The sequence below is a fragment of the Lissotriton helveticus genome, chromosome 3_1 (genome assembly GCF_964261635.1).
Source record: "Lissotriton helveticus chromosome 3_1, aLisHel1.1, whole genome shotgun sequence".
Lineage (NCBI taxonomy): Eukaryota > Metazoa > Chordata > Amphibia > Caudata > Salamandridae > Lissotriton > Lissotriton helveticus.
This window is the reverse complement of record NC_136061.1, coordinates 1,100,602,274-1,100,620,512: the sequence shown is the minus strand read 5'-3', so window position 1 is coordinate 1,100,620,512 and position 18,239 is coordinate 1,100,602,274. Positions and strand designations below refer to the sequence as shown.

Sequence of the window (18,239 nt, the reverse complement as noted above, 5' to 3'; positions counted from 1 at the left end):
GTCACCCTAGAAAACTTCTTGGCAGCACTGATTTATGGAGGGGGGTGGAGGGGGTGTTGGTAAGGAAGCCCAGTCTCACCAAGCAGCTCCTCGGACCTGCGTTACACAAGCAGGGCTACTCCAAGCCGCTCCTGCTTGTGCTAGAGTTCCCCCAGAGTCCTGCCCGCCTTTTAGTCAAGCAACTAGGCCTCTCAGCCTGCTAGTTTGTGCCGCGCACCAGTGGCTGCTTCCTCCATCCGCTATACTCTTCATCCTCTCCTTCATTGTCTGGTTTTGGGAGTGTGATTGGCCCTACGCCGCTCGCTAGTGTGTACATAATCAAAATGCCAGCCATGCTTGGACCACTTGGCTCCCCCAAAAAAGTCCACATTTACCACCGTCAGTTCTTCAAAGACTGGCTTGGGAATATCCTACGTCTTCGTGTGTTCTCTACGTATATTCCACCCGATTGGTGCTGAAGATGAGTAATAACTGCTAGGAAGGAGTGGAGCACACCGATACATATGTAACCCATTCCCCTATTGCAAACTGTCTCTTATTGTCAGCAATTTGGCTCGCGTTCTCGCGTAGTCACTCGCATTCACGCTTAATCATACTTTATTACTCTTGCTCGCTATTCCATTTCAGCTCCTAGTGTTCTATTTTTATTTTATTTTTTTTTAAAACCTTTATTTCGTAGTATTGGCAAACAAATACGGGCCTACAACCATCCGGCCGGCCACAACATCTTGCAGGTCAAAGCAGTGATCGAAACGGCGACTCGGTAACAAATCAAAACGAGATATAAGCATTCTGTATTACACTAGGGACATGAGTGATACCGAGAAGTAGGATAAGTGAAGGTTTACTTTTTTAAATTTATAGTATAACGTAAAAATAGGAGTTGAGGAGGATCGAAGTCCATACAATCTGTCCAAGACAGAAGCGGGCGAGTCACACCAACAGAGATCCAGCAAGCCGTAAGACTAAATCAAAATGGCGGCATACAGATAACACAAAAGGATAAACAGTCCCACAGCACGTCACTTGCCAGTCGTTACCCACCCCGCATCGATCCCGCCCACCACCCGGAAAGAGGCGGAAAGAAGAATATAGAAAAGAAGAAAAGGCCCATAGAAACCAAAAAGGAATAAAGAAAACCCCGTCCCCCCACCCTACACGCATGCAGAGGCTACGGCCACCCCCCCCCCAGCAGCGTGCCTGTCGCCCCGAAGAGTACCCGAAATATAGAATTAGTAAAAAGAAAAAGGGAATCGGTGAAGATCGGAGGAGAGCTAAACAGTTGGAAACAAAACCATAAACACATTAAATCCCAGCCGCCCCCCCCCCCCCGGCTCCGGAACCCAAAGCAAAACCAACGACTAACTCCCCAGTCCAGCGAGCAGTATCCAATCAAAACAGGCAGCAGAAGGCAAAAAAGGAGAAAAAACATCATCAACCTTGTCCCTTCCGATCGAGCACGACGACGAGGTACCATCGTAGCGTAGCCCCCGTGGATGGTAAAAACAGCCAAAACGACAACCACAATAAAGAGCTCTGTCCACCAAGGTCCGTCCACCTCAATGTCCCGTGGTCGTCAGCTGAACAAAACAAGGAGGTACACAACAGCATCCCTCGAAGAGCAATCAGCCAAGACAAGAATAACAAAGCCAGGATAGGGCAGAGAAACATGCCAGTAGTACACAAAGGAGTTGCCCGGCATAGCGTCCAAAAACCATCCTCCAGCCAGTGCACCAGCCCAGACAGCGCACTCCGCAGCCCAACCATGACAGGCAATATCACAGCTGGGTCATCCAATGCGTCCACGTAGATCTGGGTAGGCACATCTCGGCAGCCGAGCACAGGGTGTGGCGAAGTGCACAGTATACTTAAACTCACACGGCAAGTCGGGGGCTCCGCGGACAGAATGGCATCAAGTCGGTCCCCCAGGTCCCGGGCATTGGTAGATAAGGCAGCTCGCAAAGTATTCAAAGCGCTCAGAACATCGTCTAGCGTTAGAGACGCCGCAGATGAGGTAGATGCAGCAGCATCCCGCACTCGGAGCACACAAACACAGGCCTGACTCCAACACCGGCCATAGACATCCATCGTGGACAGTCGGTCAGCACTCCGTAGAGCAAGCCACATCGGGGGCCCAGGGGCCACACACTCCGTTATTACACCGCACTCATTTGCGGTGCGGCACCAGTTGCCACAAACACCAGTAATACCGCCCAGTGTCTGTAGATGCGAGTGCCGAGTGCGCGGTCCAAGATGGCACCCACAGCGTTGCTGGAAGACAAAGAGGCATCAAAAGCCGTCCACCGGCTGGGGGAAGGACACAATGTAGCACTGGCCGCGGGAACAGTGTTGCAAGCGTGGAGGTGAGCTGGGCGGGATGGAACGTTGCGGCGAGAAGAGCAGTACAGCAGCCGCTCTCCGCCAGCCGACCGCCGCCGTCGTGAGTGGGCGCGGCTGTTGCACTCAGGGTCGGCCGCCCTCGCTGAACAAAGACCCGGACACCGCCATCATGCCCAGAACGGAACAAGAACGTTTCGTTGCATCCGCTGCAGTAAGCACGCCGGGGAGCGCACCGTTGGAGTCAGGACAGTCTCCCGAGTCCGAAACATCAGCGTGGGTACAGGATAACCGACAGGATCAATAGCCCTTCGGAGGGAAAGCGAGAGGGTCGGCGGAGCCGAGGGATCAGGCGGCCATCATGGTTGCAGGCTAGGCTCCTCCTCCTAGTGTTCTATTTTTGTTACTCTAATTTGTAGTATTCTCTGTTAGACTTATTCACTGCTAGTATAACCGGGAATTTGCAGAAAGCAAGGACTGTGCTGCCCAGAAGAGCGAGGCACCCCTGTTTTCTTGTTACTGATGGTGCCACTGTTAAGGTCAGAGGTCCCAAAGGCAGGAACTCTGATCTCCAGGGCAAACAATGGTTCACAACGGACGTGCGCTCACTGTGACTGAAGCGCGACCTGTTTTGTGAGTCAAACTGTTTTTAACATTTTAAACTCCTTCATTGCACTTAGTAAATTGCACATCTCTGTACTTACTGGCAGCTCAAAACTTCATCACTTGTAACCCCGGTCCACGGCAAGCGCTAGGCTTGTTTGTTGTGGAGGGTACAGGGCGGTACTTTTTCGCCAGGGGACCATTCTATTGGGCCAATTGGGAGAGGCGGTGCTCGAGCGGTCACCTGACCCAGAGCCCGTCCTTTACTTTAAAGGCATGCTAGACATCACGCGCAGCGGATGCGCGCAGTGGTGGAGCGGAAGACGAGCCAAAGACTAGCCCGTCTGTACCCGTCCGTGCCTGGCCGGGACCAGGGGCCAGGACCCCTACTCCAAAAACTCCCAACATACAGGTATTCTCATCTGAACAACTGTTGGCTTTTCGTCCTTCTAGACCGAAAGAATGTGTAACACTCGAGGCTAAACATGCAGGTAGCATTACATGCTCTAACTGTAATTTTTCGCTCCTGAATTTCCAACCATATCCCCCATCACGAAAAATTGCTCTTCGCATACTCCTCACACTGCTCCTATTGCTGATAAATTTTTGTTTCTGAGTTTAAATTGTCGCTCACTCCCCAAACATAAACTTGACATCTTTAATCTGATTCTGGAAGAATAGCCAGATGCTCTCTTTCTAACGGAAACATGGCTGCATGACAGCGCAGGCCCTGATATAGCTACTGCTCTTCCCACCAATTCCGCTATCTTGCGGAAAGATAGAGCACTGAAATCAGGGGGTGGTATTGCGATCATTTATAAAAACCACTTGAAATGGAGCTTTGATCCATTAAACATTCCTGATTGTGAAGCTGCTGTTTTTAAATTAACTTTAACCCCAAACTAACTTCACTCTATCAGGAATGCTGGTTTATTGTCCTCCAGGAAACCCTACTCAGTGGGCTACCACATTCTCCAACTTCATCACCCCGTTTCACATTAGTTCCAAAAACTTCTCGCTCATTGGGGTTTTTAATCTTCATTTAGAAGACCCATCCAATAATACATTTATAAACTTAATAACTGACCTTGCTGCTCTCAATATTAAGCTGCTCAATTCCGTCCCGACACATAGAGCAGGACACTTACTAGACCCTATATTCTCTAGTCTCTCCGAGGTGGTATGCTATCCTGCCATCCCTATATGCTGGTCAGATCACTTCTTAGCTAAATTTACCCTTGAGCTCCCTGACCCAGGCATTGGTCCTTTTTCCCCCAAAACGACACCGAGAAAGAATTGGAAAAAGCTTGACCTCTCTGCTCTAAACAAAGCTCTGGGTGAAAATTCCCCTCCAGAGGGTCATGAAATAGAAATTGCAGCCGAATCCCTACAAACCTGGCTTTCTAACGCCGTTGACTTTTGTCTGCCTGTATCCAATAAAAAACTCAACAACCATCGACCCCCGGCACCATGGTTTAATGATTCACTAAAAGCAGAAAAATCTAAATGTAAAGCACTTGAGAGGAAATGGCGCAAACATTACTCACCTGAGCAAAAAGCTATATATGTCAAGGCTAGAAATTAATATCATACCACCTTCATAAAAGCAAAAGCGGCTTATGTATCAAACTATAATGGATGCCACCAACCGTTCTAAAACTTTATTTACTATGGTTAAAGAACTGGCTGGATCCCATACAGTCGCAACTTCGCGACCTTTAAATAAACAGCGATGTGATAATCTTGCCCAGTTCTTCAATGGAAAAATTGGAAATATAATTTTAGAAATGAACAATTCCAACCCGGACAATATCACTCAAACTTTTCTAGAGGACAATATCATTACCACTAATCAAGATGATAAAGCCACCTCCCCTGCTTCCATGGGCATCTTAGATTGTTGGCCCCCCATGAGCATGGATGAATTCAAAATCCTCCTTGAAAACATTAAATCAGGCTCTCCTAATCCCGTCCCCATCAATATTCTAAAACAACTTGATACTCCTCGTCTGAAGGGGATTCTTAATACTCTCAATACCTCAGTACCTGCTCTCTGGAAACAGGCGATGGTCACACCCCTCCTTAAAAAAACCTATGGCTGACCCTGAGGTACTATCTAATTATAGACCTATTTCCTTATTACCTGCCTTTTCAAAGATTCTGGAAAGACATGTCCATTCAACTCTTACGCACTTTACCGAAACCAATAACTTTTCACCCCTTCCAATCTGGGTTTCGGCCAGGATACTCCACAGAGACCACATTACTGGGTGTCACCGAAAATCTCAGAAAACTCTTGGATGATGGTCAGTCGCACTAGACCAGAGTGCGGCTTTTGACACCATCTCGCACAAAAGGCTAATACACACACTTAGAAATACAGGTATTTGTGGCGCGGCATTGGAGTGGATTATCTCCTTTCTAGATAATCGCACGTTCCAAATCAGGTCTACCTCAGCCTGTTCAGAAACGTATACCTCTTCACATGGAGTCCCCCAAGGCTCAATCTTGAGCCCTTTACTATTCAACCTTTATCAGACCGTTAGCGGACATAGCTGATCAAGATGGATTGACTCTGTTTACTTACGCAGATGATTCCCAAATAATCTTCTCCCTCTCTGACTCCAATCCGCTTGCCCCGTCCCATCTCAAGCAAGGTCTCACCAATATCTCCAACTGGATGACCAAAAACCAGTTAAAATTGAACGGTGACAAGACTGAGGTTCTCATCTTGGGCGAACAAAAAGACCTTTGGGGACCTGCCCATTGGCCTACCCAAATGGGAAACCTCCCTGAACTCACCAGCCACGTCCGGAATCTGGGCGTTACCGTGGACAACACACTTTCCATGCACCAACAAACTGTTAAAGTAGCTGCACTATGCTTCACAATTCTTAAATGGCTCCAGAAGATTCTATGGATGTTGCCTGTCTCCACTCAGACCATGGTCAATGCTCTTATTACTTCAAGACATGACTACATTGTCAAGAACAGTGGTCCTTAGAGTAACAAACCAATAAAGGAAAAAATAAATATAAACCAAATGGAAATATATTTTGGGGAAATGTCCAGCCGGACGATTTATTTCCCTGATACAAAAATAATACTATAACAAATATAACACTGGGTGTGATAGAAACGGGGCACCGTCCGGTGTCCGACTAACACACTGAAAGAACATACAACATACACAATAACAGGCAATAGCAAGACATCTGATTAGAGTAAGACATACACCAGATAATCTAAAGTATACACATATGCAAGAAAAATTATATACACATTCGTTGCATTTAGTGTAATGTGTCGACGACGTTTCGAACCATACTTAATAAAGGTTCATCCTCAGGACAGAGGGTAATTGCCTTAAAGTTACACATTTGCGAATGTATCACTGGTAGGGGGATAAATACCATGTAAAAAGAAAAGGAGACATAAAAAGATAGAGACATGTCATTAAAACATTGCCACAACTGCGTGCATAGATTGCATGACTCATACCATGCCAAGGTGCAGCCGGCAACGAGATGTGGATCATGCAGAATATGGGCAGTGGAAAACAGTAACGAGGAACAGGGCTAGTGGCGCCGAGTATCTATGGTCCAGAAAGTGACTGTGGTTGGTGCAAAAATGGGCACATACGGAGTGAAGTGGCAGCGAGCTGACGTGCCAAACAAACAGTGCACTCAGACATAGTGAGTCAAATGTGAGGATGCGCTTATGCGAGGTTGCGCTTACCAATAGTGTGGCACTCTGAAAGGAAAATTCCTTAAACTTGATAGTTTTGCTTAGAAGCAGATGCCAAAATAAATCTAGTGGGAAGATAAATAATAAAACTATAGTAGCGAAAAATACTTCCCAATTTAAAGTTGTTTCCAGAAAATACTCATACCGTAAAAGAGTGCCCTCGGTACTATGGTCTGTGGAGGGAAGGGCGACATATGATTGGCTATAGCAATAGAGTCGAAGTGAACATAAACAACACATGTTGCGGGAAGTTTTATCTTACCCGAAAAGGATGGTCACGGTACCATGGTCTGGAAGAAAGAACACGGGCGGCATAAGTGCCAATGGTGTCAACAACTTTACTTCTACCAAGTATGCAAGTTGCCCGGGGCCAATCTTACCTGGAAAAGCTGGTAGCAAGGCCTCAATGGGGGTTCTTGCTTGCACCGGTAATCAGCGCGGCGTCTCCGTGCAATGCGGGACGCGGTGAGGAGTTAAGGCAAGTCACATGGGCAAGGGGACCAATCAGATTGCGCCGAAACTTGGCGGCCATTTTGGATTGGGGAAATAAACCCATGACGCGGTATGGTGACGCCGGTAGTCACGTGAAGACTAAGGCAAAGCTATGATGCGCAAGCCGGGTGTCGGCCATCTTAGAGTGGCACCCGGCCCATTAAACAATATACAGGGTGATAACTAGGTGAGTGACAACAAGTGATAATAAATTCGAGTGGAGGGCGAAAAATTGCATGCCAGTGAGCCACGTTCACTCAGGACATACCGTAAAGCTAGTTTTCCGTAATAAATGAATTTCCTGCACATTTCTTACATTTTTCATTTACACGTGCACCGAATTAGGTGAAGAAATTATTCAGAACCAATTTGTACAAATATGTTTCAGGCTTAAGTAAGAATCCATGCAGAGGGAGAAACAGATTGTGTTAAATCAGTGAAGTCCAATCCTCAGTCCGATTCAACCCTGTATGAAGACTTTTGGTCTTCAAAATCCATCTCAGTTCCTCTTTGTTCATGAGTTGTTGCAGGTTGCCCCCGCGGCTCGGGAGTTTTACCAGGCAAATGATAGTCCATTTGAAATCCATTTCTGTATGGGATTGTTCTGTGAAATGCTGTACCAGGGGAGCATTCGCAGTTCTGCATCGTATCCTGCTTCGATGTTGGCACATCCTTGTTCGTGCCTTGTGTAGTTTGTCCGATATAGATCATGGAGTAAGGGCAAAACAAAGCATAAATCGCATTGGAGCTATTACAGTTTGAGAATTCTCTACGCTCGTATTTCAAATCTCTGTAAACAAACTCTTTGCCTTCTATAGTGCTCTCACACATTGAACAATTACCACATCTTACATGCCCAGTGAGCTTTGGCAAACCCCATAGTGTGTCAATTGTGGTCATTTCTGCAGGAGCAGGTAGTGCTGCCCGAACCAAATAATCTTTTAAGTTCTTGGCCTTCTTGAAGGCAAAGAACTTAAAAGTCAAGACATGACTACGGCAACATTCTCTACCTTGGATCGAATAAGGCTGTGGTCCGCAGACTGCAATTGATACAGAATTCTGCTGCCAGATTGCTCTGTAGGGTCCCCAAAACCTCCAGCATCTCTGGACACTTACGTGATCTCCATTGGCTCAGGGTGGAGAACCGTATTAAGTTCAAAGCCCTGAGCTACATGTTTAAAAGAAAAGCAGGTACTGCACCTAAATATCTCCAAGCATTAGTGCGTCCTTACGTACCAAACCGTCAACTAAGATCTGAAACCTCAGGCAATTTCTGCATACCCAGGATTAAGCTTTCCAGAATGGGAGGCAGATCTTTTTCCTACCTAGGCCCCTCCATCTGGAATACGCTCCCTACCTCCATTCGTAAAGAAACCAATTACATACGCTTCCGGAAAAACCTCAAAACATGTTTTTTTGATCAATAACTTCTGCTGAAGGTCATATGTCACTCTTAGTCTCCGTCCTGGCGCCGGGAAACCCTTTTTGGGTAGCTGAGCGCATTACAAAATTAAAAAATAAATAAACAGCTGCTACCCCTGGCAGCCCCTAAATTACGTCCATGGATCCAGGAGCTGTTGAAAGGAGCTGACCTGCACATGTCTGAATGGAGCTTCTGCATATCCTTTGATTTACAGTGGATGTAGTAAAAAGGCAGTACTTGGTACATACAGTACATTGGCTTCAACAGGTATGTCAATAAAATATCAAAGTAAGTAACTTTTGAGATTACTAGGCTTACTCAGAGTAGTATACCTGCATACTACTATGGGGCATTTCCTGGAAACAGGTAAGTAAAATCGTTTTTGGTCGATTATGCAATTTTAAAGAATTTCTTCAGATTTCTAAACTCGACACTTTCCTCTTGTTAACTGCCGCACGGCTGTTTGGTCCTTCTTTTCTTCTTGTTTCTTGTCTGGATCTGAGGAAGCAAGGTTCAGGTAAATACTAGATTTAGGAGCGTTACAGGTAGGTAAAAGGCAGGGAACAATGACTCTCCTCCCTGGGGTGGGTACACCCCCTATTATGCCACCCTCCAGTGGGAGGGGGCATGTGCCTGTCCTTGGTTGGATGAGTCCGCCACCCCATCTTCAAGATGACGTGGACTGAGAGTTGTGCTTCACCTCCCCCACCTGAGGGCATCCGACATTGAAACCGCACCCTGCACCGGCTGCCCTAGTGCTGCTGAGGGTGCACCCTTGGTGCTAATTTGTTTCCCCATTTTCCCTGAGCTAAACCTTTGCCAGCAGCCACAAACCGGAGGCCCCCTAACCCAATTGGATATATTGGGCCTCAGCACTCTACACCCGGCCACCCTAGTGCCGCTGAGGGTGTAACAAGAGTGCATCCTTGTCCATGGGGGAACCATATTCGAACCCCAGAACATCAACTCCAAAGACCGATTACTTACGTAAAAACCGACAACCATATTTTCCTTCATAGGAGAAGGTTCACTGTTTTTCTGTGGAAAAGTTTCTAAGTGTGCAGTTTTGAAACCTAAAGAAATTCTTTAATACTTAAACGCTTTTTCTCACCTGTTTACAGGAAATGTCCCTGTGCTGCAGACGGCACTAAATAAAAGTAATCCAAAAGTAACACCTGCTATTTTTACTGAAAGTCCCATTCAAGTCTATGTACTGTATTTATAAGTGATTGCATTTCTCTGAAACAATACTGTAAGTCAAACCATAGTACATTTGCAATTGAACTGTTTTGCAATCAGCATTTACTACTGTAAAGTATTTGCTTACCTGTGCCAGGCTTGCTTTGTTCTTGAAATAAAATAACTAAAAGAATATTTGTCAACAAAAACAATTGGTCTGAAGTTCAGTCTTTGACTGTGTGAATTCATTTGCTGACTGAGTGTACAACAAATGCTTAACACTGTCCTCTGATACTGCCTTACTGCTCGACCACACTACCGCAAATAGAGGATAAGGTTCTATCTAGCTTTACCTCTGCCCACCTTTGGGGTTCCACTGGACTCTGTGCACACTATACTCCACTTTGGTATAATATATACAGAGCCAGCTTCCTACACGTACAAAATGCAAATTTGGTTCAGAATTTCTGAGAAACAGTTTTTGGATTTGTGGGCAACAGCTGGCCACAACAGTCCTATCACCTAGTATTCGCACACTCCTGCTGATTAAAATCAGTACCTCACTTGTAGGTCGACATAGCGCAACGGACAGGTAGAGCATTGTGAAATCGATGGAATGTCCGTATGGTCTCCACTTGCTCAGCGTTTAGGCTATAGATATCCCATGCAATCGGCACACCCACGCTAGAGTGGTGCTTAGTTTTAAGGTTTCTTCATTTGAGAAATGCAACAATATATTAAGAAAACGTATGTATAAAAGACTTTTTTTCATTGTTTCCAGGATGCAATGAAATAATGTGGCAATTGCACCCATACATAGCCCTAAATGTGTTAAAAAAATATTGGATGCATGCACGAAAAGACAGGAGTTCTGTGTTGAACTATCGCTTTTTCATTTCATGAAGGAGATTGGCTTTTGAGATTCCTACCTAAACACTGCCCCTCTGGATTCACCATCGTAGCAATTGTAGTTTTGCTAAGATCTTCTGGTTGAAACTAACAAGTCTCCTCCCACCACGTCTCGTCCATTGCATGTGAGCTCTCTAAAAAAATCACTTTAAATCCTTACGTGGCTATATTACCAATCATAATTGACATCTCAGTTGAGTCCCTGTCTGAAACACCTGCCATTTGGGGGTTTGCAGCGAACGAAAGTTCCTCGGTATGGACCTTTTCATAGGGACTGTAAAGGCCCGGTAATACTAAGCACATTTACGGCTTTTAATCCTATAGATAGGTGACATTTCTGCTCTTGATGTCGTGTCTCCAGCGTTGCACGGAATCTAATTAATACTTTGGAGGATCACTTCAGATGCTGTTTATGAATGAGGGTTAAGGTTGGAACCAACTCTTTATGGCCAATAAGCATGCCCCTTGATGTGTAGGTTACAGAATGCTGTTGTCTTTTTATACTACTAACCACATAATTCCTGGTTTCCCCTTCACATTTATTAAAAAATACGAGTTATTGTACTTAATCTCCTCACCCAAGCTTTTGGTCTCAATGCTTTTTTTTCCACAACTGTCCTTCCAACCTTGTTCATTGGATGATGTGCAACTGGTAAGTGCTACTTCAAAATAGTGCTCCTGCTAGTGGGTGAAGAGATTCCTTTATCATTGGGTCTCGGCTAGCCGCGCGAAGCGCGTCTCCGCCGAGCCCCTATTGTCGGCATGTGAGCTTCCCAGGAGACAATCCTGGCCGCGCGCATCGCCTTGGAGGCGATTTGAAAGTGGCACGCGCCGACTGGCACGCGCCGCGCTCGGCCTTGCTGTCTCCTGGGAAGCGCACACTCCCCCCTCCCCCCGCTGTACAGAGACACACACACAGGAGCGAACATACACGCACACACACGCGCGCACACACACTCACACACACGAGCGCCCCCCAAGGCCCACTTACCGCTAATCCAGTGTGTTCTGTCGCCTCCGCGGGGCTCTCCGGCATGGGAGCCCCGCATCACGCACTGCTCTTGACCAGGAACTCTGTGGGCGCGGGCTTCGCGCACAAGACGGAAGTCCCGCCCCCACACTAAGTTTCGTTTTGAATGCGCGCGCAGATATTGCAGTCATCTCGCCTGATCCCCAACAGAAACCGACAGCGCAGGGGTTAATCGCAAGTTCTAAACACCATTTAATTAAGAAAAATCTGACATGGAAAACAGGGTTATGTTGCACTGCGAAAACGGAATCACAAATACAAAATTGAACCTCAGTATTGCAAAATAAATGCTGTGTTGATGAAGGAGGGAGGTAGGCTAAATGTGGCAGAGAGGTTTCGGGAGGGCCTTTCCGCAGAGGACATCCTTGGTGCCGTCTTATAAATGCTTGTTTACAAATGTCGCCAGGAGAGGGTCCGAGATGTGCGTAGTCTGCTTCATGTTCGCAAGTATTTTGCAGATTTCTTCACGGACATGGTTGAATTAATTATTTTTCAGTTGCAGGGAGTTGAGGTAAGAGAACTATGTTGATGATGGGGAGAGCTGTGTTGATGGAGGGAGGTAGGCTAAATGTGGCAGAGAGGTTTCGGGAGGGCCTTTCCGCAGAGGACATCCTTGGTGCCGTCTTTCAGGGTGGGAGGCTCAACATTTTTTTGCAAGTGGAGTGAGTGCAGGGTAGTGAGTGCAGGGTAGTGAGTGCAGGGTAGTGAGTGCAGGGTAGTGAGTGCAGGGTAGTGAGTGCAGGGTAGTGAGTGCAGGGTAGTGAGTGCAGGGTAGTGAGTGCAGGGTAGTGAGTGCAGGGTAGTGAGTGCAGGGTAGTGAGTGCAGGGTAGTGAGTGCAGGGTAGTGAGTGCAGGGTAGTGAGTGACCTCAAGTGAAGTACTCTGGTACCCAAGGATGACTAGCAAACAATATTATTCACAACGTTGCTTACTATTCAGCAACATTTGACAGTTTCCAAATCCTCTTTATACAACAATTCAGAGTTTGATAACAAATTAATGTAACACATTGTAATATACAATGCCAATAGCTCAAACTTTAATGCTGCGAGACCTATTGCATTGTAAATGCTTGTTAATTTTGTCTCCTTGCTGAAGCAGAAATTAATGGGTGTATTGCAGCACCGACAATTTCTTACTGGTTATAAGTAATTGTGTACCTGCGTTGACTATTGCATAATTTACTTAAGGTATACATTTTGGCATCATATGTTTACTAAGTCCATAATTGGTGGTTCTGTGTATGCGTTCTTCTTTTTAGGTACCTGCCCCTGAACCATATCAACCTGCTGAATTGGAGAGAACTCATGAAGTGCATTCCAGGATACCTACCCAACAACAAGATAGGGATTCAAAGAGGCCAAAGCTGTCTTATTCCGGATACTCTTCATTATCTGGAATGCAAAGGAATAGCAGTGGATTGAATGCAATTTCAGGTACTCCTATGTTGACACTTCATATACGTATTCTTAAAGTCTTATACTTGCAGTGTATCATTCATTCACAGATGGGGCTGGAGAATTGATGGCAATTTATGAAATATTTAGCAACGTTGTCATCTGGTCTGGTAAATTCATGTTAAATCAATTGTGGTAGACTGTGTAAGACCAGAAAGAGGGTAGGCCTTGTCCGGGGTGCAAACAGTCTGCTTTGTTTTCAATGGTCTGGTTTTGTTGGGGGAGGTGAAAAGGTGGGGGGTGTTAATGGCCCTTCTGCTGCACCTGGGATAGGCGCAAGCAGGAGAAGCGCTGCGCCTGCCGTGACTTTGGGTGATTGCCCTGAAGCCCTCAGCGTAAAATATGCTGTGGGGTGCCCCGGAAGGCTATTGGGACAGCCTAGAATTATAAATGCCGGCTCATCTGTGGTCTTCAAGTGGGACTGCCTGCAGGGAGCTGGTAGTTATGGGGGCAGTGGGGCTCCCCTGCTACCCCCAAAGTAAAATATGAGGTGTTCTGCCATGGGAGGGCATGGGACACCCCAGAAAACTTTTTCTCTTTTAAAATGCCAGCTCCTGGACAGCCCAGTGAAATGTGTCAGCTTGCAAGGAGCTGGAAGATTCGAAATAGCCCTGTTGTTAACCTGTCACTCCAAGCCCCGCATTCCCCAACAAAATACTAACCCCAGTTTGGGACTGGGACACCATAAAAAACAAAACCAAATGGAAAAAGTGAATGAGCGCTAAGAGCCGCCCGTTTATTATTCATCGCTCCTATTAAAGAGCGTACCACAATGCTCTAAGGCATTTTAAAAGAATACATTTTCCCACTTTGGGTGCCCTTATAGGAAAAAAGCGCACCACATTTAAAAGAAAAAAACGAGCATTGGCATAGCCAATAGGTCTCGCGTTTGGGACCTTATATAAGTATTTAGTTATGCAGCACTAGTTCCTTGGTACATCAACTGTTGCATGGCTAAACACTTACAAGGTCCCAAAGGCGTGACCTATTGGCTATGCCAATGCTGGTTTTTCCTGGCGGCCAACCAAAACCTAAGGAGGGGGAAACTAGACAGATGTAAGTATCAACCCGAACCTACAATGGAACCTTTCTAGTACTGGCCCAACCTCAAAAGGAGAGAAGGGGGAGGGGTGAAGAATCTGCAGAAGATAGATTATACACCATGAAAAGAGTTATCTGACACAGGGGATACTTCTTCCCCAGGCACCTAATCTTAAGAAATTGTCTCAAAGCTGTACCCAACAGGTGGCGGCACTAAAGTGCCAATCAGACCAGAAAATCATGCAAAACTGGCCAGGCAAATGAGTTACTGCTACTCTCCTGAGAAGCCTGACAGTTGTCCTTGGCAAATACCTGCCCCGTAGTTCCTGAGTCAGCCTTGACATGTTTAGCTGTTCGATTCGTTGTCTTTTTACCAAGCGAGCAGAACATCAAGACTGGTCAAGGGGCATTGCAGGGGGAGCTTTGAGACTGTGGCAAGTTTGTAAGGAATAAGGGTCGGTGTCCCGGGTGATTAGCTCCTTTTGGGAACAAATTGTCTACACGATTAACAGAAGGCTGGCAGAAACGGATGAGAAAAGCATATGGAATCTGTTTTGCATCCACACGGCTCTGAAGCTAAATGGAGCTAAAAATTACACACATCGATTAAAAATCGCGTGTTGAAAATACAGGTTTTGATCCGAAACATTACCATTTAATTTCCATCAGGAGAAAAGACTTTTCAATATTAGAAATTACGTTTTCTAGGGATATAGATTTAAATAAAACTTTTTATTGCCCTTAAAGGAAAAAATATTTGTAATCTGACTTTCTGGAGGTTTAAAGTTACGATCTTCTTAACCCCTTAAATAAAGAAATCATAATTTGTTTGCGTCTTTCAAACAGTACTTGATAGGGAAGAAAAGACAAGAGTTTCGGGGCGGGCGGAGGAAACCGATACAACGGAGAAAGACTAGTGTGTGTGCTTTAGACAGACAATGCCACAGAGAGCAAAAAAGACACACGGGGAGAGGATACAGAGATGGAGAGAAAGGGTGAGCTAAAGAGATGAGAACATGAGAAAGAGGAGAGGGCTAGAGTGAGGGCGAGAGACAGTGAAGATAGGGGAGAGAGAGAGGAAAACAAGAGACTGAATGCGCGCAAGAGTGTAATCCCAGGGTGATGAGTTAAACTTTCGGAGTTTACATTCCTCACCACACAGAGTAGATGTACATCTCCTTGCTGCACTGTTTCAAGTCCTTGATTGTCAGGTTGAAGTGGGGGAAAAAAAGTATGGGAACTGTGGACGGACACTCCGAGGGCGGGGAATAACCCAAGGTTTGGATCAGTGGGCGGAGTCAGCGGTGTGGCTAGAAAATGCCAAGCATCCCAATTTTTAGTATTTGTTTGGCATTTCACCGACCAGGGACAGCTTATTGTGTTATTTAATTCAACCAATGGATACACTTGATTATTTAAGGTTTAATCGGAGTTATTGGCATTTAAATACATTCACAAAGTGGAATACATTTCCAATCACACAATATCCCAAATACCCTGAAGTGGAATCACAAGCCATTTGTCTCCAAGCCATGCAGTTTCTCTCCTTAACACTTCTCCTCCCTTTTTTAGTTGCATAATTTAGTCAACACTGCGGCATCGTTTTGTCCCCCATTGCTGCATAATTCCAGTGGCTCCAGAGCAGGTAGCACATGTTAAAAGTACTTGTGCATGACGCAGAGTGTGAAGTTTGCAAACTTAGTTTGGTGTGTGTGCAAATCCTGCATTGCTGATCCTTGGTGAGTTGCAGCTACTACTGCTGAAACAAGGCCAATGTAGGTACCAATGGGTGAGGCAGACAGGCCTCTTTGGCCGGGCCGGCTTTAGTGCTGGTGGCGCCCTGTGCAACAATGTTGGTTGGTGCCCCCAAAGGTCACCTACTCCCCTGACACTACACAGAGATGATCATTTACACGTGTGTAAATCACTGTATAGGAAATGTTACATAAGACAAAGGAGTACAAGGTGTAGAAACCACATGACAACCATACTAGTAGGCAGTATAGTTTAATAGCTCACTGTTCTACGTTAGGATTTTAACTTCTAAACTGCAAGTAACAAAAGGATCTCTCTGACCCAAGCAGTAACCTACTAACCTTGTTAACATTATGTGCACTTTGTGAACTGCATGGTCCATGTTCTTTGCAGCAGGCACATTAACCCTCTGTGCCACCTTTCCAGGAGTCAACCCTTCCACTAGACAAAACTCCGATCTCTCTCTAGGAAGAACATTAATCACCAAAGTTATCATGACATTTTTATTGTTGCTGGTGGGCAGTAAGGAGGCAGCAAGTTTATTTAAAACCATGATATACTTGCAAACACTACGCACCCACCCAAAATAGGTACCCAGTGCAGTCACGCTGTTCGCACCGACCTAACCTGCTCAAGGTTCATGTGACCTCAGTGACATTCACAGTGACTGGATCACTGTTTCTCTAGGGTGCGCTGCTTCGTAGGCCTGCCCGCAAGACCAGAGGTGAACTTCAGTATGGATTGTGGTGAACAGGCCTTCAAGGTGAACCCACACTTGCCACTGCAAAGGTCCTCCTGCTGGTGCTAAGACACATGAGCCTCTAAGGTCTAGTGGGGCTTTCTAAGGTCTAGCAAGGCAATGTGCTCCCTCAGGAGAGTGGTCTGGGGGACTGGTCATGAAGGCTGAACCCGGCTCCCTGGTTCCAAATCCGACAGCTCTGGCCATAGTGCCACATCCTCTCCCCACTGAACACCATACTGCCCCACTGAGAAACTTACACTGCTTTCAGCTACAACCCAATTGTGCCCCGCTATAAACACCAGGATGCAACTTAATTCAAATGCTGCATTTGATAAGAGTAATATACTGCCTGGAAAAATAAGTAAACACTCATAGGGAGTGCAAGATTAAGTAAAGCATCTTAAATGTAAGCAGAAACATGGTTACCGTAACAATCTCTCACTCACTATTTAGAAATCAGTGAGTGGTTTTACCTGAAAAGTTAAGGACATGACTACAGGGCCCTAAAGGGAACAGTTTCAATGTCAATTGCTTATATCCTTAATAAACGTAAACAGTATGGTTTAAAAAGACCACGTCCATAAACCGAGGTACACATTTTGTTTTCCATTCCACCCTTCAACCAGGTATTGCAATACATCCAGGAATGGTGCACTTCCCCACCTGGGGACAACAATGCTGTTCAAAGAAAGACGAGAAAAGAAAAGTAGCGATTTACTGCAAAGTCTGTAAAGTGAGGTGGATGTGTTTGGATGTGAATAAAACCAATCGGGCCACTTTGCAACCCCTCTGTCTTACTTTATTTAGTTATGCAGTTCTTTTTCCTATTTAAAACCTTTTATTTTTCTCCATCCCGAGGTTGCACTTTGGAATAGAAAAATGTCAGAAAAGGGCATTTCCCACAAGTATTTTGCTTTTTTGGATCCATTTCACAGGGAAGCAACTAAATGAAAGAAGGAAATAGGTTGTGAACTGTTTCTTCAAGTCCCGGTTTTCAGTAAGTGAGGAGCAAGACAGAGAGGGAATGATAGGAAGGGGAGTGTGGTCAGCTGCCAGCACAGAAAAGAAGAGGACATTGTCTGTGCCATCTCTGGGCAATAAGGAAGAGGCAGTCCTTTTCCTTCTTTGCCCGTCCCCGATTGTCCACAAAAGCAACCACGCTCACACATGTCGCCCCCTGCCCCCTCAGAGGTATTCTCGAGCCTCATTGCTTTACAGAAAAGAGGAAAAACAAGAGACATAGCGAGCATTGGAGAGGCAGAGAGGCGCGCGCGCTTGTGCGCGTAACAGCAAGCTCTAGGCCGCCACCTAGAGCTTGCTGTTACGCGCTCTAGGCTGCCACGGAGAACATGGCGGCAGACTGAGCTGCCATGGTGCTCCGGGACTCGAGCTCCCGTTTTTTCCCCCTAATGCCTGACGAGCTCGGATAAAACATTGCCTCTTTTCTACCAATTACTTATTTTTACCTAGAAAGGTTGAATAGTGGAATATTGGGCATATTTGTCTAATCTTTGCCGATTTTTC

General features: G+C 45.8%; 1 protein-coding gene across 2 annotated transcripts in view; it reads left to right on the top strand.

Annotated features, from left to right (window-relative positions):
- Positions 1-18,239, top strand: part of MARCHF7 (membrane associated ring-CH-type finger 7) — a 263,235-nt gene that overhangs the window by 41,696 nt on the left and 203,300 nt on the right. For both annotated transcript variants that reach the window (XM_078681680.1, XM_078681681.1), the window contains exon 4: positions 12,982-13,156. In XM_078681680.1, coding sequence (XP_078537806.1) covers positions 12,982-13,156 — 175 coding nt within the window. The remainder of the gene's footprint in view (positions 1-12,981; positions 13,157-18,239) is intronic.